The sequence below is a fragment of the Numenius arquata genome, chromosome 5, assembly GCF_964106895.1.
Source record: "Numenius arquata chromosome 5, bNumArq3.hap1.1, whole genome shotgun sequence".
Classification (NCBI taxonomy): domain Eukaryota; kingdom Metazoa; phylum Chordata; class Aves; order Charadriiformes; family Scolopacidae; genus Numenius; species Numenius arquata.
Window position 1 is genome coordinate 51,945,607 of NC_133580.1, and position 23,517 is coordinate 51,969,123.

General features: G+C 42.7%; 1 protein-coding gene across 2 annotated transcripts in view; it reads left to right on the forward strand.

The window, feature by feature from the left end:
* FGFRL1 (fibroblast growth factor receptor like 1) overlaps window positions 1–23,517 on the forward strand; it is a 174,955-nt gene that overhangs the window by 85,077 nt on the left and 66,361 nt on the right. For both annotated transcript variants that reach the window (XM_074148146.1, XM_074148147.1), the window contains exon 3: window positions 1,663–1,935. In XM_074148146.1, coding sequence (XP_074004247.1) covers window positions 1,663–1,935 — 273 coding nt within the window. The remainder of the gene's footprint in view (window positions 1–1,662; window positions 1,936–23,517) is intronic.

Consider the following 23,517-nt stretch of genomic DNA (forward strand, 5'->3'; position numbering starts at 1 on the left):
TTTCCCAGGGTGAAGAACGTTAACAGTGTTGTGCTTAGAAAGACCTGGACAGGCAGGATTTCTCATGTTGTTTTGCCCGTTCCCTTGGAGTATGGGAGGGCACCATCATGTCTGAGCCACTGTCCCACAGGTGTCTGCAGAAGGTGTGCAGGGATGGGTGTTATCTTTGCCAGGGACTGACTGACTCAGAGTAAGCATTCTCAAGATCCCCACTTTGGGTCTTCAGCAGTTCATCAGAATCTGAATGTGTCTAAGACCCACTGATCTAACCAGGCTCTTAGTTAAACTAATTGATGAGTTTCAAGCTAGTTCATGGCTTTTTTCTCAGCTTGACCAGCACTTCTGTTCACCAGCAAAGCTGCGAAATTCGTAAGTGCGATTCAACATGAGTAACTGCAACAGCAGCTCTGTAGTCATTCATGAGCTGGACTGTATGTATTGCCTTAGTCATGCTGGGGAAAATTCAGGCAGACAGGAATAATAGGAATTAGTCATGAGGAAGTGCAAATATGACCTCTGTAGTTTATCCCATGTGGGTCCAGTCCTGGAAAACACTAGGAACAGGAATAAAATATGAGGGAACAATTCCAAATCCCACAAACATCTTGTGGGTTTTGGGTGCAACTCAGCATTAGCAGTCCTTAGCAAAACATTTTGTCCTTATGCAAGAGCAGGGCACTTATTATCACACCCATTAATAAACTATTCTGGGAAGAGCATTGCTATTGCAGTTTGTATGGGGAACTTCTGCAATTAATGCAAAGGCAGAAAAGGCAGATGCAGGGAAAAGATTATGCTTCAACTTTTCATAGCCTTGGGAAGAAATTCCTGTTTGAATTCATTCCCACTGTTGGAGTCTTTACCACTTCTTTTTTCTGAGTGTTGATCTGTCCGAGTGCATCCTGTTATCATGTGGCAAACAGTGTGTTCACTCTGTGGCATTCCAGGGACACTATGTGTTGCATGGAATGATCACCTTTTACAAAGAACAAATATTTGTCGGTTGGGTCAAACCAGCAGGGTTGCCAAGGCAATTTATAAAAATACCATCTTTTGGACTGTAAGTAGTGCTAGCATGTCAGCTATGCTGTATCTTTCAGTAAAGTGCTACCCAATGAATGCTTTATGTCTGACAACTGCAGGCTTATGCATCTCAGCTAAAGCCCATCTGGTGACTATTAAAGGGAATTACTGTACATACAACATGAAAGGATTTTAACTTTTTGAGGGGGGGCAGTGTTTTGTTTTAAGTACCAGTGCTGTTATGAATTTTGCCTTCAGGAGAGGTGTTAAGTTTAAATCAACTACAGTTGCTTTACCAAATACAGCTGAACAGTTTGCGTTATGGACTCCTTGCTATAGGATGAGGGTGCTTTGGAAAAACAAAAGAGACTCAGAACCAGCCTTCCCTGGTGGGTTATCAGGAGGTGATGATCATGGCAGGGCTACAGCTTCAGGTCTTGCACAAACCAGTATCTCTGTTGTTGTATCCCTCTGTAATTGCCTGCATTTTTCAGCCTTGGTTGTAAGTGATTTTTGGTAAGCACCTTTCACTGTATCTCTGTGTAGCAGTCAATGTAACGTCCTATTTGATGACTTTAAATCAGTGCTATATCACTGGCAAAAGCAATAACAGCTCTTCTTCTCTCTGCTCTTTCTTAGGTCCCCCAAGGATTGCCGATAAAGTGATTCACCGTCAGTCTGTGAGGCTAGGGAGAACCATCAAGCTCCTGTGCCCAGTGGAGGGCGACCCCCCGCCTCTCACCATGTGGATGAAGGATGGACGCACCATCCACAGTGGCTGGACAAGGTTCCGAATCCTTCAGCAAGGGCTGAAAATCAAGGAGGTAGAAAGTGAAGATGCAGGAACATACATCTGCAAAGCCACCAATGGCTTTGGCAGCACCAATGTGAACTACACCCTCATCGTGATTGGTGAGTGGAGCTGCAGAAAAGCCAAGTCTCACCTTGCTTTGCGGGCAGAGAGGGAGCTTATTTCTGTGTAGCTGTCAGTGGCTGCAGATTTGCTTTGCTAATCATTTACTGACCTCCACTCTTTAACTGGCCCTTTCCAGTGTTTGAGGATCGCCAGAGCTGGCGACGTTGCTGCACATCTTCTGCTGCAGCCAGCTGCAGGCGGATAAGATTACTCAGTGCCAAAGGTTACAAATAAACAGAAATGATGCAATAGTCACTAGGGTCCAGATCACAATGAATTCCACACAGGAAAGGCTGTGCGATAAGGAGAGGTCACACTGATCTTTATGTTTGCTGTTGGAACAGGATAGTTCTCAAAACAAATGTTAAGGCACCCATATAAAAACGCACAGCTGGAAGATCCATCTACTGAGCTTTTGCAAAGCATGGTGTCTTCAGGCATAATAATATTTAGATTGGAACAAAGCTCAGAGCTGGCATATGACCCAGGGATGCTCGATTCCTGAGAAATCCCTTTGTTGGAGGCAGGATTAAAAATGCTTCAGATGCCATCTTGGTGACCATGGGTTCTCTGGCTTTGACAGTCTTCCAAGGGCTTGCTTGGCCTGGCAATGGGATTCTGGGGTCACCTGCTGGGCTGAGCATTCCTGACGGCCCCCAAAGACACTTCTCTGGGTAATCAGAGATTCCTCTGCTGTGGCTGCAACAGAAATATGCTCATTGCTCCTTGTCTGTGAGGAGGGAAATAGCTGGAGGAAATTTGGCATGCTGGAGGATGCTGAGGGAGCAAAGAGGAGGATTACAAAGCAGGGGATGAGATCAGGTATCTTGCTCACTCTATTGCCTGATCAGCAACCCCGGTATCTGGTCTACAAAGTTCTGTTTCTCTCAGACAGCAGAAGTGAGGACAGAATTTAGAGCAGATTCCAGCTGCCTACTGGTTGGCACTTGGCCTGTTTTTGTTCTATTTCTTCTTCACCTTCATGGTAGGAGGGCTGCTGTGGACTCAGAGCTTCTAGCAAACACTTGGTGCTGCTTGATGGAGGATTATCACCTGATAACAGGATGATTCTTGGAGAATGCACTTTGCTGCAGAGCCGGTACAGGAGAGAGACCGGAATATAAATGTCTTATCAGGAAAGAGATGCTTAGGTGAGGGAAACCCTCTTGCTATATGGTTCCTGCAGCATCAGTGGGATAAAGCCAGAAAAACAATCTTACAGTTTACATAGTCTGCGGATTTGGTTTTCCTTGTTTACCTCTTTTCTATCCGCATTCGTCCATCTTTCTTAGCTACACTGAGCAAAAAGGATGAAGTGGAAACAGTCTATAAAGAGTCATGTCTCTACGGACTGCTTTTGGATGTGCTTTCCAGACTGTCTGGTGTGGAGAAAGGAGTGCTATAGGAGCTTGCTTCAGTCCTGCTTGTGCTTTTGCAGTATGTGGAGGATGCCAAAGTCTTTGATCTTCTGTGTCATCCAGTATCTTCTATAAATCTCAGGGTCCAAGCCAGCTCCCATTATTCCAAGGCAAAGAGGCATTGAGACATCTGTGAGTCAAAGCAGGCTCTGACTATTCTTGGTAGCACAACAGAAACAAATAAAAGGGAAAAGCCGGGAGGCACAGGGTAAAAGTTGGACTAGAATTCAGGAAGGATTGAGGCAAAAACTCCAATCCAGTTGCTCAGGGAAATTGGATTATCAAATTTAATTGTGTTAAGAACAATAGTGTTCATTATATTTGGCACTGAAAAGCCCTGGGCACAAACACTAGTTATTTGGAGCCTCATTGGGCAGCTATGGAAGGAAATGGCAAGCTCCCACTGGCCTCTGTGGGTGTGAGATTGAGCCCTGTGCAAACAAATATTGATCACCAAGCGCCAAGAAAAGGGCAACATTAAAATAAATGTGTGGCAGACATATGGGCTGAGTTATCATTCATCTCCATGCATCCTTGTTCTAATGCTGGCTAAAATCAGTATTTCTTAGCCTCTTTGCACCTTCCTTCCTTGTCTTACAGTGTACCCTTGTGCATTGTTGGTGCTCAGACCATTTCTGACAGATTACTTATGTCCTTCATCTCCAGTGGTACAGATGTGTTCACATAATGTTTCAAACCAATTGCTTTTCACTAGAACAATTTCCCCTGAAAACAAATGTTCCCCTAGTGTCTTTCTTCCCAAGGTCTGCAAGTAAACACAAGGTATCACTGACTTGTTCTTTCAAAGGATCCAAATATTTAATGCATTGGCCAGATGCTCATGTTCATCTTGGTGAAAATGCTTTTGGTTGAGAGCAAATCAATCCTTTGTTGATTTTTGAGAAAGAGGCAGTGTTTTAAGACCAACTGCATGTCGGTTTTGAGGGTGAAGATCAAATTGATGGAGCTGTTTTGTTTGTGCTCTGGAAAGCACAAACTTCATTAAGCAGAGTGGCCTTTTGAACCATATGGCCTCTGTATTCTCCCACTCCTTCAAAGGAGAAAAAGCGTTCTTATTCCAGCTTTACTGCTGACACCAAACATGTAAAAACATGCAGGTGTCAGACATGGGCAAGGTGTTTAAGATATTAAATCAAGAATAGCATCAAATGATTCATTAAATGTTGCGCCTTGAAAAAATAAAATCCATTTTGACATGAAAACATTCGGGGAATTTAAGCAGTAATATCTGGAATCCATACAGTAGCTTACTGAAAGATTTTGGAGTTTTGCTATATGCTTTTAACTGAGCTCTGCCACACCACTGGCAAGTGAGGAACTGTCACACCTGTGTTATATATGTGTACACCACAGCAGGATAAGGTGATGGTTTACCCAAGGTCCTACAGAGACCTGAGACTAAAATTTAGCTGTCTTCAACCACTCTGGCTGCACTCAGTGCTACATAACTCTTTCTTAAGTCTTATTAGTCTCTGTATTCCATTAGAGCATAGAGAACCAACAAAAGTCTGTGACATTGTACAAAAGAATAAAAAAGGGCAGTGGATCCACCAACATCAGTGGGTGCCAGCAGACATAGCAGAGGTGTGCTCCCTTGTCTACGTTGCAGGTTGGTCTCTGTGAGATGGAATAATTTTGGTATAAGCCTGTTCGAATGTCTCCTTGCAGCTTTCATGACAGATATTGCTTGCAACCAGCTAGCTTAATGTGCAAGCAGAGCAAACTTAGGTCTGCCTCTGCATGTCTGGCAGATATACCTACACGTTGGCTGGCTGCAGAACTTCTCAGTCTGTAAGTGCGGATGAGACGGATTACTGTGATTTTACAGATGGTAACTAAGGCAAAGAGAGATCAGGTGATTAGTCCAAGACCACATAAAATATAAGCTGTGGCTCAGAGTTGAATCTAAACCTCTTACATCTCACCCTAAAAGACTATTCCTCCTTCATAACACTTGGTAAAATCTTTTCTTCCTAATTTAGCGTCTTCCTGCTGCTGTGTTGGAAGGGAGTCTTCTTTTATTCTAGGTTTTTGATCTTGCTCCTCAGACAAAGGTTTTGCCAACTCAGATGGTAGCAATTGATTTCTGCCCTGCTTATTTCCCCATCTTCTCAGACTGCAGGACCTGGATCCCAAAGATCCAAGGAATCCTGCTCTAATACACTCCTGCGTGAAATGTAAGCCAGTAAAAGCAGATAACCAATATAAGTCAAAACTACACTTTGCTTTCTCAGCCAGCCTTAATAGTTTTTGTGGCTTACCACAAGATTTGGGATGCCAATTACACTGCAGACAGATTTACAAATGCTGGAAGAGGAACTTCTCTTTAATCAGTATTAAATCAGCATTGCAATTATTAAGGACAATGGTTTCTTATTGTGGAGAATTATCTGTAGCTCATCAAAACAAATGTGCCATACCATCCCAGAAATTTATTTGTACAATGATGCCTATGAAAATCTTACCTTTAAGGTTTTTTTCCCAGCTGAATCAATTCATAAGATCTGGTTTATAACCTACAGGTGTGAAAAGTAACTTCATTTTGTTTCTAGATGCTTAGTTGAAACCTACAGTTTCTTTACTGCAGAATAAAACTTCCTTGCCAGTGTGCTCTAAAAGGAAGCCTAAGGCCAAAGAGGAAGAAACAAAATGTTGAATAGCTGCTTATTATTTGAAAACTGTCCACCTTGTGTGCTGAGTGGAGGTATGTTCTGCAGAAAAAAAATAGTAAGTGGTGGTGTAACTGAAGCCTGTATCAAGCTGTGGCCAGTCTGGAGAAACTGCATGGTTGCTCACATAGAGCCATCACGATCCAGCCATCAGGCCCTCACTGGGAAATTTTAGCTCAAGTGGGTGAGATTTACCTGACTTATAAATAACTGAAAACAAAGTCTTCTAACAAGGAAGTGCTGGACAACCTCCATTACCGTGTCTTTCTGCAATAATAAACAGTACCGCTTGTTCCAGCAGCCTGGTCATTCTCTGAAGGCAAAATTATTGGTGAATAGCTGTAGGAAGGACTATTAGTAAATATTTATGCTGTAGCGTAATGACCTCTTTCACTAATGCACAACACAGAGGACTTTTCACTTTCAGAGTTTTATGGGCCAAATCCTGCAAGGTGTGCCAGCATTGCAACATGCGGGGCTATTGCTACAGGTGCTGCCAGTAAATACTTCATCTTGCATCAGTTGCTCAACCCAGTGATGAAAGATCAGACTGTCTCTATTTTTGCATCTGCGTGCATATTTCTTATTACTTTCTGTAGCAAGGAAAAGAAGCAGCAGCAAGAGTGGGGTTTTGGATTGTATCTGCACTGTAGATTTCTTGCTTCACTTGGAGTTTGTACATTGCCAAAAACATATCCTGCTTGGGTGCATCTCCACACACCATCAAGATGTGTGCCAAGATCACACCAAGATCAACATTTAAGTCCAAAGAACAGCTGCTGCAGTATTTATCTTTCTTGCCCCATATCTCCGACTGCTGTAATTGTTTTTTCTCTTCTTTGGGTTAATTTGGAGGAAGATTTTGGTGAAGAATCCATCATCCATCCAGTTCATGCCCTGCTCTGGTGCATGGCCCTTTGAGTGACCAAGACACTTGGCCCCATTGGAGCTGCTGAGCAATAAAATCTTGATGCAGAGAGCAGGAGGAAGAGCACAGCTTGTTGTCCTAACCCTCTGATGGGCTTTTTGAGCTACATCTTGTTTTCAAAGAAATCAAATTTACTATTAAATGTCTGCTGTCTGTCCGCTGCAATTGATTGCTTGAGAATCTTCCCTGACATCAGAAGATTTATCTTTAAAGTAGCTTTTTCTTGCTGAGCCAGCTGCTATTTTATGCTTTTTTACAGCTTGTCTAAAGACAGCTCTCTTTGATAACAGGCATGTGTGAAAAATTTGCATTAAAATAACCTTTTTTTTTAAACAGTCAGCATAAGTATCCTGAAAAAAAACCCCATAGCAGTGTCTGAATGGATATTTATTCTAATGTGCTTTTTTCTGCCCATAGTAGTAGAAAATGCTGCATGAAAAAAAAAGTCAAGTACAGTAAAATATGGTTTGCATTACAGTTCTCCAATGAAGTCATCAATCTGTGTCTCAGAACTCATTTATAGTGCAAAAGCTGAGAAAACATTTGTAGCCCAGAGTCAGGTGCCACCAGCCATCTTGGAAAAGCATGACAAATTCATTTATGTTTGGGTTTTGGCCTCTTAAAAAGCTCTGGGGACCAGAGAGAGATGTGCTTAGCAAGAAGACGTGAATCAACATTGAGTCAGCAATGTGTGCACCAAGGGACTGCTAATGCTAAGCAAAAACTGAAATGAGTCAATGCTTAAAAAAAGAAAAAGAAAAAAAGTTGCAGCATTTGCAATTGAAAACAAGGTGGTGTGGCTTGTGCTGGTCACAGTATGGAGTTTGCAGCCCATCTATAGTGCATTTACTTCAACATAAAGTGTGAAAGGCAGCCCATCCAGCGTGGGACCGTTAACACAATCACAGGGCATATAATCATGACTAATGAAGATTAGTCAGTTGTTATATGGAAATGAAGAATTCCTTGTGACAATAAACAGTAACAAAGTTCTCATGTTTAATTTGTTAAGGCCCCAATCCGGCAGCTGGATCTACGTTGGTGGCCTCCTGTGCATACGCAGTGTGATTAACACCAGATGAGGATCTGGCCATAGTCACTGATGCTTAGTAATGGTTATGTTGCTAATTAAAGCTCAGATTGTTTTTAGCCTTTGGGAGCTGAGCAGAAAAGGGGAGCCACAGTTTACTACTCAAGGTCCAGCAATTGCAATCATCGCACAAGGACTTCTTGTCAGCATGTGGTGTGGTGTCACTGGGTCACAGTAACCCCTCTGTGGAGATGCAGGTTGGGCTTCGGTTCATAACAAGACCTGTCTTAGTGGTGTTGCCAGGTGAGGGGGTCCTGCATGTCAGCCTGTGGGAAGAGACTGTCAATCTGCATGAACTGATACTGTTGACTAAAGGAGTCAATGAAACGCTCAGTATATAAAATGTGAATATTTTCATGTTTCGGTGCAAACTCATAGCTAAACACTGTTCATTTGGAAATGAAGCTCCTTTTCCACTGGAAGTGACTCATCATTGACTAATGATGCCCACCCAAGCAAGGGCTCTTCCTTCAGAGTGTTTATTAGTGTAGGCATAAAGACACACACCCTGGCCAAACTTGGTGTTGCTCAGGGACAGCACAAGCATGGTAAAAGAAATCTAAAAGCATCCAGGTATTCCTATCTTCTGAATTTCAGTGGTGCTTCATTTCGTCCTCATTTGGGGAATGCTGCTCAGAGTTCAACAAACTCCTTGTCCCCATGTGCAGCATGTTGAGTCCTGGAAAATGTCTACTGTCCTGTGAGAGGAAAGAAGGAGAGAGAAATACTCCAAAATGAAAAGGTTACTATTCCGGTATTGCTGCAGAAAAATGATTTCACTAGTTTTAGTCATTTTGATGACTGTCACACTAGATTGATGTCACAACAGCCCCCAATAGTTTGTTCTTGAAAAGCTCTTTCTCTATAAATAGGTGATGATGTGAGTGCCAGTATTAGCGGTGACTATCCTAAAAATGACTGATAAAAATGTAGCGACAAGTGATTTGAGTGGTGGCTCTTGGTGAATGGGTTTAAAAGGCTGGAAAATATCACAACCGGGCAGCAGTCTTGTTTCTTCCAAGTCCAGATCTATAATGTAACTCAGTGCTAATGCTGTATAATGTCCACAGTTTTTACAAGGTCTTTGTTAGGTTTTATTAGTTTCATTTGATTTTATAGCAAACTTCACAGTATGCTTATCAATACATCATGTTCTGGCTAACAAAAGCCTCACTGTTTTTGGTAGATTTCTTTTTTCCCTTCATGAAGCTGTAACATAGAAGCCAAGTCAAGAAGGTGACAACACCTGTTCACAATTTAAAGGAAATGAAAAGATTTTTTTCCATGGATGTAAGCATGAAATCCATACATATATGTATGGATATATAATTTTCCCCCATACTCTATCCTGTGGTAGACTGCGGCAGACCAGAGCTGCAGCCAGTGTAAATTCGAGGCATGCAGGACATATGGATGCATTTAGTCTGCAATCTTTTACAGATGCTTTGGAGTGTGTAGCTGCTGCTACACCCGTGCAAATAGCAAACTGCAGCTCTATTTGCTGCATGAATATTGTTTTGGAATGAAAGCAATACACAATGCCAGGCAGGCTGATGTTAAAAGTGTGTTTGATCTGAGCAATTTATGGCTTCCTTCTGTTAAATGATATTAATAGAATTAGCCTCTGATCCCAGTAAGTTTGCGGCATTCATGTCGGGTTTTTCTCGTCAGTATGTCTGAGGCTAAAACATCTTTTGCCTCTGACTTTATTAATCAGAGTTGTCTCTGTTACAATCCTCCATACAGCTAATGGCCAAAATTTCAGCCTGTGTTGACAGAGCAATGCTGATGTGGACAGCCACTGATTTTTCCACATCTATGGATCTATAATGCTTAGAAATAGCTGCATTTGTAAAGCCAAGACAGTCCCTGGTCCAAGCAGGTGATATGTGTGTGTGTGGAAAGCAGGCATGCAGGAGGAGGTCTAGATTACCTGTCAAGGTCCGCTGTGACTGCAGAATAGTATTTAGAGTCTTTTAATTAATAGCACCCCAAATGATGAGAAGCCACCATGCTAACTGGAGACCTGGTCATCAGCAGTTTTGAGATATCTGCCATCTTGCCAACCATCCAAGATGACCATCTTCCCTAGGTAGCAGGATCTTTCTGTTAACTTTCCTACAACTACTACTGTCCTCCCCTTTTCCTGACAGTGTTTCCTTGGAACCTGTGCTCCATCCCTCTTCTTCTTGCCAAAGTCTGGAAGTGAAGGACTTACTTAACATGGCCTCGTTGGACTCAGAGTACCAATGAAGCTGGGTTGATCTTCATGTGCACAGTGTCTTCAGGAGGTCTCTGCCAGAGAACACTGTGCCGCATTCACTAGTGCCATCATACAGGTCTGCTGTCCTCAGTTTGCCCAGTAAATTCCACTGATAGACATTTTTAGCCAAATTTTAGTCCCTTTGGTATCAGTTAACTCAGAAATGTGCAAAAAGGCACACTTGTAAATACACACTTGCACAGTGTATAATATTTCGTATAGAAAGAACAGCACCAAGTTGGGCCAGTTTATAAGGTGTAGCTTGAATGTTGATTTTGGAGACTTGCTCTTTGTGTGTAAATGCACATACACACCATCAAATGCTCTCGTCCATACATGTAGGTATGTTGCCTGTTAAAATGTATGGCTGTTGAGGAGGTGTATTTTTACATTCTTGTAGGGTCTGGTTCTCTACCTTTCCTGTGCTGTCTTTGGCAGCCACATTAAGAAAAAGATGAAGAAAAGGGAAAAAAAAAAAAACAAAAAAACCTGACTAAACTGCTGGCAATTACTGTATAAACCAGTTTTAAAATCCAATTTATTTTTGTTTGATGAGAGAAAGAACATATTCTGTGTTGTGCTTGATGAATAATATCATTGTGCTAGAACTCTTTGATTCTTCTTGCTTTATAATAATGTGAGTTTCATAGTCAGAAGACCTGAGTGTTTACATTATACACTTTTGGCAATAACTTTGGAAAAGAAGAGAAAAAACGCACTAATCCCAGGAGTTCTGAAACCTACACTCCTTCTTAAACGTACCCTGTTAAAGACATTAAGTCCCTTGCAAACATCCATCTATCAGCAGTTGAGAGTTTGTAAAAGGCGTACTTTGTTCTGAACTCCCTGCCCTACTGATTATGCACAGTTCTTTTATTTTGTGAATAGGATGACGACCCCTTAGCCTGGTAATGATGACAGATTTATGTATTTTAACACCCAGACGCTGCTGTATTTGGTAAGGGCTGCCAGACTCCAGCAGTGCTGCAACTGTAGTTTATTTTCATTGTCAGTTTGTGCTGCTTTTTAAGGTGTTCTGCAGCCACTGGAAGCAGTGCGGCTGCTGCTCTCAGAGGTTGAGATGTCAGGATGTTAAGAGCATAAGCCACCATACTTGGACTGCTTCCACTCGTAAAACGTCAGTTTTACTCTGGTCGTGCTGATGGGGTGGAACCTGCTCCTCTCACTGAAGCCAAGGAAAAGAGGGGAGAAAAAAAGCCCCTCTGAGCAGTAAAAGGCATTGGATAACAGAATTCATCCCTTCACTTTCTACTCCCATGATGTATTTTGCAGCTCTCAAGTTAATGTTTTAGAGAAAACTTTCTTTTAATGTGCAGTGAAAGTGAAGAACATAAACATACCTTGCAAACGTAGCTGCTAAAGCACTGTATGGGTCAACACATCTGTCCTCTATGCAATGCATCTGTCTGTGATTTCTTTTGGGTTGTTTTAAATTACTACAAGTGGCAGAACAATAGGGAGACAAACAGTAAGAACAATACTGTCATTTAATAATAGGCTAAATTATTAACAGGCCTGTACAGAAAATGCTTCATGTAAATTAAAAGGAAGTAAATTATTTTATTTTCCATTGCAATGATCCAGTGCAACAAAGGCAGTTGATGTCTTTCTTCTTTTCTTCTTTCCTTTCATCTTGCTACAGATATGTGTGTTGCTGTGTGTGTATGTAATTTTCTTACAGACACACTACAAAGGTTCTAGGGCAAAAAATGGAGAATATGGATGGTTTTCTGATCTCTCCATGCCAACCAAGCCACTAAATCTGAGTTTATCACATAGTCATAATGATGGCTCTGACTTTTATTACCTCTTTTTTTTTTTTTTTTTTTTTTTACTTCAAATTCATCATTTCCCTGAAAAATGTCATCAAGTCAGTTGAAATATTGAGTTGAGTCAGTTTTCTGCTTCATTGTCAACAAAGTGCTTTGAAGTATTTGGGATTGAATCCTCCATCGCAAAACTATTTTGATTTGGAAAAAGCATCACCACCAAATTCTTTGTTGAGTTTTCTTTGGTCCAGTATTAGGTGTTTCTCTTCTTAAAGAGAAACCGTATGAGTTGGCATGTTGGTTTTGCTTCGGGTTTTTTTTTTCAAGCTAGAATAAATTATGATGACCTTTCTGCTGAAGTAGACGTGGAACTTCATCTCACCTTTGTCGAATGTGCAGTCGGCAGGAGAGAGAAGAGCTTGTGACAGTCCTCATTCATTGGCAGGGAATTTGGGAAGGGAGCTGGATCCACTTCAGATTCAGGCTGGGATTCCCAGCCCTGCCTGCTGCTCTTTCCAGAGTAATCCCAGGAATCTCATGGAGGAGAGTGATGGCGCCTCCCCAATCCACAGCACAGCCCAGTGTTTGGGCTCTGTTTGCAGTGTCTCCTGACAACTGCAAGCCCACTGCACTTTCTCCTGGTAGCCCTTGCGTGTGCTTTGGCAGGAGAAATTCCAACCCAGGAGAAAGTTGTGGGAATTTGAGAGAGAACTCAAGAGAGTTGTTTCAGCCAACGTCTCTTGTGAGCTGCTTTGGTTTGAGTGTGGTTTTGTTAATCTCTTTTCTTCAAGGAGACTTGGAAGATGCAGCAGCTTTCACTTGTGGGAAGTGAGTAATACTGAGGGTGAATTTTGAGAAGCTGGTCTCTGCCTTTGTCTTGAAATGCAAACAAGGTGCTAGGCATGCTCCTCCCGTCCTGACAGGAGTGCTCCTGAGATGCGAGACATCTCCTGCTCACATTGACGTATCGGTTGACTTCATCTATGGGGAATCCATCAACCCCTTTCCTCTGGGATGGTGTCTGAGAAGCTGTGGTTGTAAATTGTAAATGGCCATTGTAAAAACATGTCTATATGACCTTCAAAAAAAGAAGTGGTTGTGTGGGTGCTCTGTCCTTGGGTAATCACAGAGAATTTTGTGGTGGCCCCTTGAAACCTTGCCATGATCAACAGACAAAAGGGCAACAACTTTCAGGGGTGGATTGGTGGAATTATATCAGAAAGGAATTTGGCCACCCAACAACCTCAGTACCGTCAGTGCTTGTGTGTATCTCCTGTCCCTTTGCCAGGAATGATTTGGATACATTTTACACTTGTTCTAGGCAAAACCTGGGTCATGGACATACTCAGCTATAAATTAAACTGTCAAACTTTAAATACAGAAGTTATGCCTTATATGTGGTTATTGCTATTTGTTTGTTTGACCCATGTTAGCTTTTCCTAGGAATTTTTGGCCTTTCCTATGTTCAAAGCTCCACACTTGACAGGAGGGCAGGCTGTACACCAGACTGCTCGCAGGTGACATTTTTGCCACTCTTCAGCATCTGCAGTGAGAGAGGAATATTGCAGAACCTGTGACAGCATCTCTGCTCCTCCAAGGCCGTGTTGGCGTGTTCTGAAGCGGAAACTCTTTAACAGTTTCACTAGATCCTTCCCACCTGGTATTTGGAGAAGGCACTCTTCTGTGTTTGTGGCCAAATCTATTCATGTTTGCTCATGGGCTGTGGACCACAGATATAGTTTCAGACATGGGCAGTAAAAGCCAACAAGTTGCCTGCATGTTGTTCCTGTTATTTCTGCTGCAGCCTGTTTTTACACTATTTTATTGCTTTTCTTATTGACAGCTACATCCCTAGAGCGCCGTACCAGCTTTTTTGACACTTAGTATGGGGAGCCTGTTTGCTGTGGCGAAATAACCAGTTTGCTTATTCTCTTATGAACTTCTGACCTGCCTTTTTATATTTCATATGTGGCATGATATCTGGTGCCGCCCCAGCTCTGCAGGATGTGCAGTGATAACAATTTAACTTTTTGGGATGGCATTGCTTTTGTGCCTTGCTTAGATGTGGTCCCATGGACTTGTAAAGTAGTTTCAAGCCTGCTCACTTCATCCTGCCTATTTTGTGGGATTTGCTATTGTAATGCATTGAGATATTTCTTCTCCAGCCTTAAATCATCTGAGATGATACATCCAGTTCTTTGCTGATGCTTTGGTCTCTGCTTAGAGTGTAAAGTAATGGGTGGATTTTTAGCCACTGCTTTTCTCAAACTCCTCTGCAAATATGGCATTACTCAGGCCATGAGTGAAATGCTTTTCATGCTCTTAGTGAGGGTAGAAGTGGACCCCACTTAGAGGTCTGTAGTTTTAAAGGAGGATGGTAAACTGAACTTACAGCACTTTATCTCTGGGGCCATCAAAGGTGGAAAATAAAGGGGAGTTTTTCAAAAGCAGTCAGCCGAGGCTGAGTCAACCCCTTTTGAAGAATTCCCATGAACTTCCATGGGATGAGTATTGCCAATGCTGAAAGCTTTTGAAATCCTACCTAACCATCCAGTGACACCTTTTGAAAAATGTGTGTACTGGGCACACATTCCTGGGAAAATGTAAGTAGGGTTCACATGTGTTGAATACTGAGGTGCTTTCTCAGAAGCAGGTGTTTTGAAAGGAAATTGAGAAAATGGGTTTCTAAAGCAATTTTAATGAGCTATATTGTCTGCCCTAGTCAGTAGGGACATAGTACTTAAGCTGAAGCTATTTTTAAACATAGTTTTCTCTCCTGTAAGCCAGGCCTGACCGATAAGTTGGCTGTTGCAATAAGCAATCCCTCTAATGCTAGTCCAACACATTCAGATGTTGTGTGAAGTCAAGCTGAGCACAAAACAATCACAAGGTTTGCTAGTGTCTAACTCGAAGCCTCTATGATGCTTTGGGATTCAGAATATGAAAGACATTTCTGTACCACCTCTGGATATGAGCTGTAACTGCTGTAACAGTTACATACAAGTTAATAAGAACATGGAAGCTGGGGCCTGAGGCAGTCCCAAGGTTACAGTAACCAATTATTATTTTTTTCCACTTTGAGAAAACTCCAGGGTCAAATATCAGGAACACTGTTTCTGGATGTAGTCCACCCATGCAGTTGCCGTTGGTGTGGTGGGAAATCAGTGGAGTTACTCAGAAGGAATGTATGTGAGTAAGGAGCAGGGTGCTCTGCCCATGTTGCAGGGAGGCAGCCTAATACCTGCCTTTGTGAGCTTTATGGCTGCTAAAATTCATTGCACTCATCTGAGGGGAATGGCTTGTCCTGCAGTTCTGCAGGGAGGAATGAAGGAGAGAAGGAGTAAAAGGAGAAAAACATCAGGGAGGGTTTTTTAAAAATCTTTCCTTCCTTTTGCATTGCAGACACGTTAAGTACTTAATATTTTAAGAGCATCTTCTTACTTAGAAAAGCTGGCAAAGATGGGATCCAGTATGAGTCTGCCAGATTGATTTACAAATCGGCCTTACGAACTCCTACTGCTTAAACATAGCAGAATGCGACAATTAAAGCCAACATCTGGAATTCATTGGTGGAGCAGATACTAGATAAACATTGAATGAATGTCCATTTCCTTAGCATTGGATTTCCTCTGGCTACCAAGCTTAAGTAGTGTCATCCTATCAGATAGAGCTGATGATGATAGCAGAGCAAATGTCAGTCATGAGCTACATCTATTTGTTCCATCTTTTAGCATTGAAACTAGGACTAAAGCTGGGCTGAAGAGACACATATTGTTTTTTCCCCTAGACTGTGGGGATGGGATCCTCATGTAACTAACCTGTACTAAGATGGTTGTGTGGTTCCCTCTCTCTCCTGTGAAGATGGAATACTTCAGATCAGTTAGGTTAACCTCACTTGAGGAACTTTGTCTCAATAGAGTTTCTAATCTCTCTGTTTCCCCCAAACCTGCCAAAGTTACTGCAGTCTCCCTCCATTCTCCAAATCCAGGGTAGGAATCTGTTTGTTCATTTGTTAGAAACAGAGAAAATTGGCTAACCAATTTGGGACTTAGTCTGAAGTTATGTAAGTGGAAGCCAGTCACAACGCATACCCGCCTGTCTTCCTTTGCAACAGATCTCTTCCCCAAGGTTTCACTGAAGTGGAGAGTGGTCAGTGCTGTCCACATCCACGGTGGATGAAATGGGAAGCCCTGGGGAATGGTTTTTTTCAGGGCCAAGAAGAGCTTGCTTACCCTGGAAAGAATCTTATTTCTTTCTGCAGTCCAACCTAACTGTCATCATGGGGGAAATAAAATTCACCTTTAGGCTTTCAGTTGTGCTCATGTTGCCCCTAGTCCCTGACATCCTTGGTCATTGAAGGAGCAAAAAATGTGATGGTCTCTGGGTGGTTTTATTTGCACAACCATTGTGTCCCCCCTCTGAAGCTGTTCGGTCCTGGATCACTAAAATTAAAGTGAGAAGAAGTTTTCCCATGTGGACAAGCACTCTGGACCCAAACAACCTGAGTAGGAAAACATACCTTTCATGGAAAACTATAACTGTTTTTAGAAGTGGAGCCTTCCACTAAGGCACATGAAAACACATTTTCTCAGGTCTGCACTCAGGACATCGTTCTTGCCTCTAATCTCAAAGAAACTGGTTGAGGTTTGGGGTCTTTAGGAACTTTATGAGAATCCAGGGCATATATTGAAGTGTCTGATTTCAACTGTCCAAAGCATGAGATTTTGCCCACAAGCAAACCGACATGGATTTTGCAGCAAGCTCTTTGAAGCAATCACTTTCTGCTCTGAACCCTGCAGGAGCTATATTGAAAGAAGTAAACATACTGCTGGTGCAGGGATCCTCCTTCCAACCTTGAGGTGATCTCCTAAATCTCTGCTAGTGCCTCTCTGGGTCTCCAGGTTGCCTCTGCTGGGCTGTCTTTCTGCAGCTCCCGGCTTCTGCTCAAAGCATGGTCTCTCTCTCTCCCTTGGGACTCCAGTATTCTGCTTCTTCACATTTTCACCAATCTGAAAATCAAAAAGTCCTCCTTCTCACCTCTTGCCTAGTCATTCAGCCTTATAAAAGCATTAGCTCAGCACCTCGGTTTCTTTGGGGAAAATTGTGTGAACTTTTTCCTTTCCTTCCCTCCCCCGCTTTCATACCCTGCCTCCTCCCACTTTGTGGAGAAGCTGAATCCATGTGCATCTTCTCGATTCAAGATGTAGCTCCCGGGAGGCACCCAAGTGGCTTTCGGGAGGCATTTGGGTTTCCAGTCTCTCGTCCCTAGTTCAGCAAGGAGCAACACAGCCATGAGGGCTGTGCTTGACATACCTCAGGGCGCCCGATGACACAGTATCATATACTTAATATCTTAAGGGCCAGTGCGTTTCAGAAACGCAGTACAGATAGGTTCCCCAAATCATCCTCCCGAATCAGCAGGACTTTCTGCACAGAGCAGGCGCCTTCTCTCCTCTGAACGCCCCCAGCCCGGCTTAGCTGGAGGGAGCCGGTGACCCCGCACAGAGCGGGCTCAGCACAGCGATGCAGAGGAGCTGCGAGTGAGACGCATATGGCCCTTGCGCTTTGCATTCTGATAGTATAGAGTTGCCTGCTCGGGGTAGGCTCAAAGAAGCAGAAGTAGTTTTCTTGCTGGTTGGCCCTTTTTCCCTTGTGGCTCTATGAGCGTTAATCTGCAAGTTGAAACTGTAACATGAAAGGGCTCCGCAAAGAGGAAAGATTCAGGTAAGTTTGGAGTTATGTTGTTTTGCTTTGCTGGTGACTTCTATCTGGTGGGTTTTCTAAAGCAGCCAATAAATATTTTTCTCTCTGCTGTGGTGCCGACAGTAGCCTGAAGTCCCAGTTTCCTCCTATGGAAGATAGACCTTCGAGGTCTATAAAATTTATGCAGTATAGTTTCTGATTTTTATTAGCCTAGTAAAAGAGATCATATTTTGTGTGCTTCTGTATCTCTGGACGTTATGACTGGGGAATTATTCCATGAGGCAACAGGCTGAATGCTGTGGTTGTAAATACTGATTTATCTGAGCTGTGAAAGCACTAGACCGAGCAGATAATGAAAGTCCTTGAAATGCTTCAGACATGCACAGCCATTTTAGAATATCCCACAAGGGGGCTATGGGTTACATTGTCATTTAGTTTTTACTCGTTGCTAATTAGTTCCACCTAAATACTGATCTCCCTAGCCCATTCCTCATCTCTCAATTGTAACACGCCAAAGAGTGAATTTTTTTTGCTGTCCCTGTGTTTGAAAAACAGTTTTAGGGCAGCTGGTCTGTTTGTGAATGTGCAGCGAATATAAATACCTTTAAAAACATAATAATTTTAATAGATGTGCTTCAAGGCCCAACTATGAGTGGAAAGGGTAGGGCACAGCAGAAAGCAAGTCCCAGACTTTATAGTCTAAACAGATGAAGTTGATCAAGGACTGGTGGTGTAACAGAGGCACAAAAAGATAAAGGGAGTTTCTAAAACTTGTGTAGAACATCAGTGGCATAAACAGCCTCTTTATGCCCCCTATTAGTTTCTTCTCTGCATCGTTTTTCTTATTTGGGCAGCTAAAAAAAGAAACAAAGTGTTAGCCAGTAAAGCATGTGTTGTTTAATAGCCTCTGTTTCTATTAAAATAGAAATTTGTACCAAGACTGGGTAAATATTTTGGCTTGGGACAGATCAGGGCTGCAATGGAGCTACCATTTTAGGTCCGTGTAACTTCTCTCTGTGAAATCAGCCATGATTTTTACCTTGATAATAACAAAAATGTCTTTCTTCCAATGAAGAAGGAAAAAAATAATGGTAGAAATGCACAGTAAAGTAGCAATAAGAGATTTTTCCATTGCTTGGCTTAGGCTGGAATATTTTTAGGTATACACGTTTTGCCAAAATCATTTGTTTGCTACTAAGAAAGCCTCCAGAATGACCTTATGTCAATACACCGACAGATGCAGGAGTAGAAGAGATTGGTGCAGTGTCACTTGGGTGGGATGTTAGGAGGGACTGTCCCCTCTAGGGTCCCCTGCTCTTTCTGCTGGGAAAACGATGGTGGGTGCACAGCCTAGACACAACCTAGAATTTGCTTCCATTGTTTTGTGCCTCCTGCAGCCAAAAGGCAGCTGAGCATAGAGGTCAGGAGGCTTTGGGGCTACGTTACCCCTGCATGGTCCCAGAGGTGCTGTCAGAGGGAGATGCCACATCCTTCTGGCCTCCTCCTTCCATACAAAATACCACTAAATAGTTGGGTCTTTGCCACAAACATAGGTGAGTCCTCCTTACCGCCACGTGGAAGAAATGACCGAGTTCTTTGGCCTTTTGTTCAGTAAAGGGCAGTGGAAGGTAAATCTGAGGTGACTCTGTTGCCTTCTGCATCATTTTTCTGACCTAAAAATAACATTGTGGCCCCTGCGGTTGCCATTAGGGTTATTTAGTGCTTCAGCCTTTTTTTTTTTCCCCTTCCCTTTCCAGAACACTAGCGCTGCTGAGCAGAAGAACTGCCCCATTGTGCGAGCCCAAAGGAAACACTGCATAGAAAATGCGAGGAATTTTTAGGCCATGATATGTTTGGACTAGGAAGCAGGGGACTTGGAGGAATGCAGAGTACGGTTCCAAAAATATTCCTTGCAATAGCACTCTTGGTCAGTAACAGTTATTTTTGTTGGCCCGCCAGCCCCCTCGAGCAGAGGTGATGTCATTCCCCCGCGTGGTGGAGGTGGAAATATAGAGAGTGCCCTGTGGTTTTGCAGGGCTGAGAGCGGACAGCTGAACTGAATGCTTTCTCCTGTCTCAAATGCTCTTTCTGTTTTAAAAAAAAATAGTATATTAAAAATAGCATATTGTGGGGGATGGTGAGGAAGACTTTAAAATAATTAACAGCACTGTAGAAACATTTTCTGTAGTCGTAGCCTCTTCCTCCCATGTGAGTTCCCTTCCTGTTAGCTCTTCTGCTTTTCTCCTCAGAGTGGTCTGCATGCTTGGGATGGTGGGGTGCTTTTTGGGTTGTGTTTATGCTGTTATACATATTTAGTTAATAAAACTGATCAAATCATAACATGTAGTGCTCTCAGTGTCCCTAGCACCTCTGGCTGAGACAGGAGCACAAGAATCTCTTCACAGTAATTAAAATGGGCTGATATACCCCAGGACACCTCTGAAAAAGAATACCAGCACTTTTTCTGTAATAAATAGAATGGAGTGGTAAAATACTGGGACGTTTTTCCATTCCGGTGACTCTCCATGTTCATTGTGATCTTGGTGATGCTGATTTGACTTTTAAGTGCATGTGAGAGAGAGACCAAGAAAGAGAGGAACTGTGATTTTTTAAAAAAAGTTTACCTAGGCTGATAAAGATAGTAAGAGCTGTGTGCATCCATGTGTGCTGTGAACCCAGAAAGACCGTAACTTCATCTCCATTTTGCCTACCCTTCATTACATTCAGCACATGTAGCTAAGCCAAATTTCTGCTTCACCCCAGAAATGGAGTGCCAGAGCATACTAGCCAGGAGGCATAGAGTTAAGGATTTTATTCCTGGTTCTGGCTTTTAGCTACTGGATGCCATTGGGTATTGCTTTCCTACCTGGGTCTTATACATGACACTTGTGTACTCCCAGAGCAACAGTGTTCGTCCTTGTGGGGCTCTAATTTTTGCTATGGCATCTGGATTTAATTGCATGGCAAGTAGTAGACACATCGATGATGTTTGTTCCTTCACCAGCACTTCTGAAAGTTATGTCTTGTGATGTGACATAAAGGGCAATAGATTTGAGCTATTTTGGACCATGGGAGTGGTCCAAAACTCTCCAGTTCAGATCTTTATTGCATGGTGTTCCATTGGTGAAGGAATAATCTGTAAAAAACACTGTTCTGCCTTTCCCGGGATTCCTCAGCCAGGTATCTTGGGGCTGCAGAGGAAAGAAAACTGTATAAAAACAACCCAAAAGTACATGAATGCAAAGATTTCCTAACCTTGAAACTTAACTTTTGAGTTGATAAAATCCATGCAACGCTGACAGTTATACAGTGGCAGGAAATTGTTAAAGGTGTCAGGTTTTCCATTTTAATTCTGGGAACACTCTGGCAGTAGATTTCCTTGAAAATGCTGTTGAAAAGGTCCCACTTTTTAAATTGGAAAGATTTACAATTTACCTTTTCTGTTAACCTCTTGTTCCTCAAAAGGTTAAATAAGGGAAATTCCTCTTTTTAACACTGGTAGCTATTTGACAGGGTTTCCTTCACATTGGGTAACTTGGTTTTCTCAGCACATGTGCCAATGTAATGGTAAAAGAAACACTTACTTGCAAGTTATCTACAGAGGTCTTATAAAACTTATTGTGTCACATAATTCATATCCCCCTTTTAATTTTCACTATCACTTAAGTGTACCCTACTAAAACTTACCACTTGCACAAGAGTCTTACCTCTTCAAGGTGTTATACAATTTTGAGTGAATGAATCGGGAAAGGGATCGGGTGATCTCAAGGGCCAGTTCTCCCAGGGCTAATCCACGTCTCCAGATTTCTGTCTGTAACAGCAAAATAACCAGCTGCTGCTTCTCTGCTGGATCTTAATATGGTTGGGGCAGGTTTAAAAAAGCAGTTGTGCCTGGGGTTTCATCGGGACTTCTTGGTGTAATGATTTTCTGCTGACTGTGGAGCAGGCATGGAAGGTTATGGGCAGACTATGGGTTAGGGAGTATGTCAGGATTAATCGGCTAGCCAGTCCCTTGATTAGCGCTACCCTGGCAGCTGCCTAGTAGCCAGCTTCCAGTATAAATAATCTTATAACTCTGGGGTTGATATTTCCAAAGCTTAAAATATGAAGGCCATACTGTGCTCTTTCTCAATACCATGACCTTAATAAGTTTCCAGTAAGAGCTGTAAAAATTGTCCCCACACCCACTCTGCTTTGTGACTTGAAAACATCTGTGCAACAGTGCGTGGCTTACTGTCCTGGGCAGGACTGAATGAAGCCCATTGCCTAATTGGAGAGGAAAGGTCTTTGATGTGCCTCAGATTAAAGACATCTAATGGTCTCTCTAATTAGTCACTGAAATAGATTTGTAGTTCTGAATCAAATCATATCAGAAACATTGATGGACGTGGGTAATTACTTTTGTTTCTATTCTTCAGATAGTTGGATAAACTGCAATTAGGTGACTGGGTGTATTGGCCTGTTGGGACACATGCTGGAGAAGACAAATAGGACAAAGGAAGGTGCAGCACATTGTAGTGCACTTGGAAAAGCAGATAGAGAAGAGGGTTTGTAGAGGGTGATGGTCAAAAGATCCCAAGTGCTTTGTGTTAAGGAACTCAGTGGGGCAGGTTATGGACACCTTATGCTGAAACCTAAAGCATCGAGTTTTTATTGATGTATACTTCTGTTCCCAAATGCCATCATAATTGAAACAAGGTTGTACAGAGGCAATTTTATGCAGCTGGATGGAGCACCAAGGGAATACAAGCAACCTTTGGGCTGAAGGGGTCCTGGCCCTGGTGACGAAGATGGTGAAATGGGGAATGGGGACCGCCAACAATTTCTTGGAGAGGGAAGTTCCGTTTGTCTCCTGGAGTCTTGCTATGCTATTGATACAGGTTACTGAAACAGGGTGTTCCCATAGTCACTTCCTCACATTGGCATTGTAACACTCTGCCCAAGTGAAATTCCTGCCTTGGTGTCAGTCATTAGCAGAGTCCCAGTTTTCAGCCAGCTGTTTCCCCATAAGGCATGGGTTGCTCTGCAGGGCAGGTCATTTGCTGCCAGGACACTCTACAGAAGATTTCTCTTTCTGGATTGTACTGTGTAGCAAAGCGGGCAGTGAACACTGGATTCATTTTCTGTGTTATTGTTAGAGTGAGCTCTTTATAACCATTCAATTTTCTTTTAAATAAATCCCATTTGGAAAAACAAATCCTGCCCATAAAAGCAGCTCTATGTGCTGGGTTAGTTTTCAACATACCGTACCAGCTGTATATTTGGGTTTATGTCTCCAGGCTAAGCTCTTACTCCTGTGTGCAACCAATGTATTCATGCCAGAGCAACGACAAAGCTGTTTCCTGGGACTCTTAGGGTTTCATTAGGTCTAGTAGCATTAGGGAAGATGGAAGAGAATAAGGTGGGAAGGTGAATAAACAAGGCAATTTGTCCCAGGGACTCGTGAAAAATTAGAAAAGGTCCAAGTTCATGCCCATAAAGTCTAAGGTGGTAGAGATCCCTATGTCAGCTTTTCCCCAGCCTCCTGGGCATTGCAAGTGTCTTGCCAGTCTGGCTCCCAGGTTCGGGCTTGTTTGTCCTTCCCCTGTCTTCTTCCTCCATGGTGTGCCAAGTCCCTTGTGCACCGTGGAGATAAAGCATCACCCTGACCCCATGCAAAGGTAGGAGGGACATCTAACCAAGGTGGCCTCCAACCA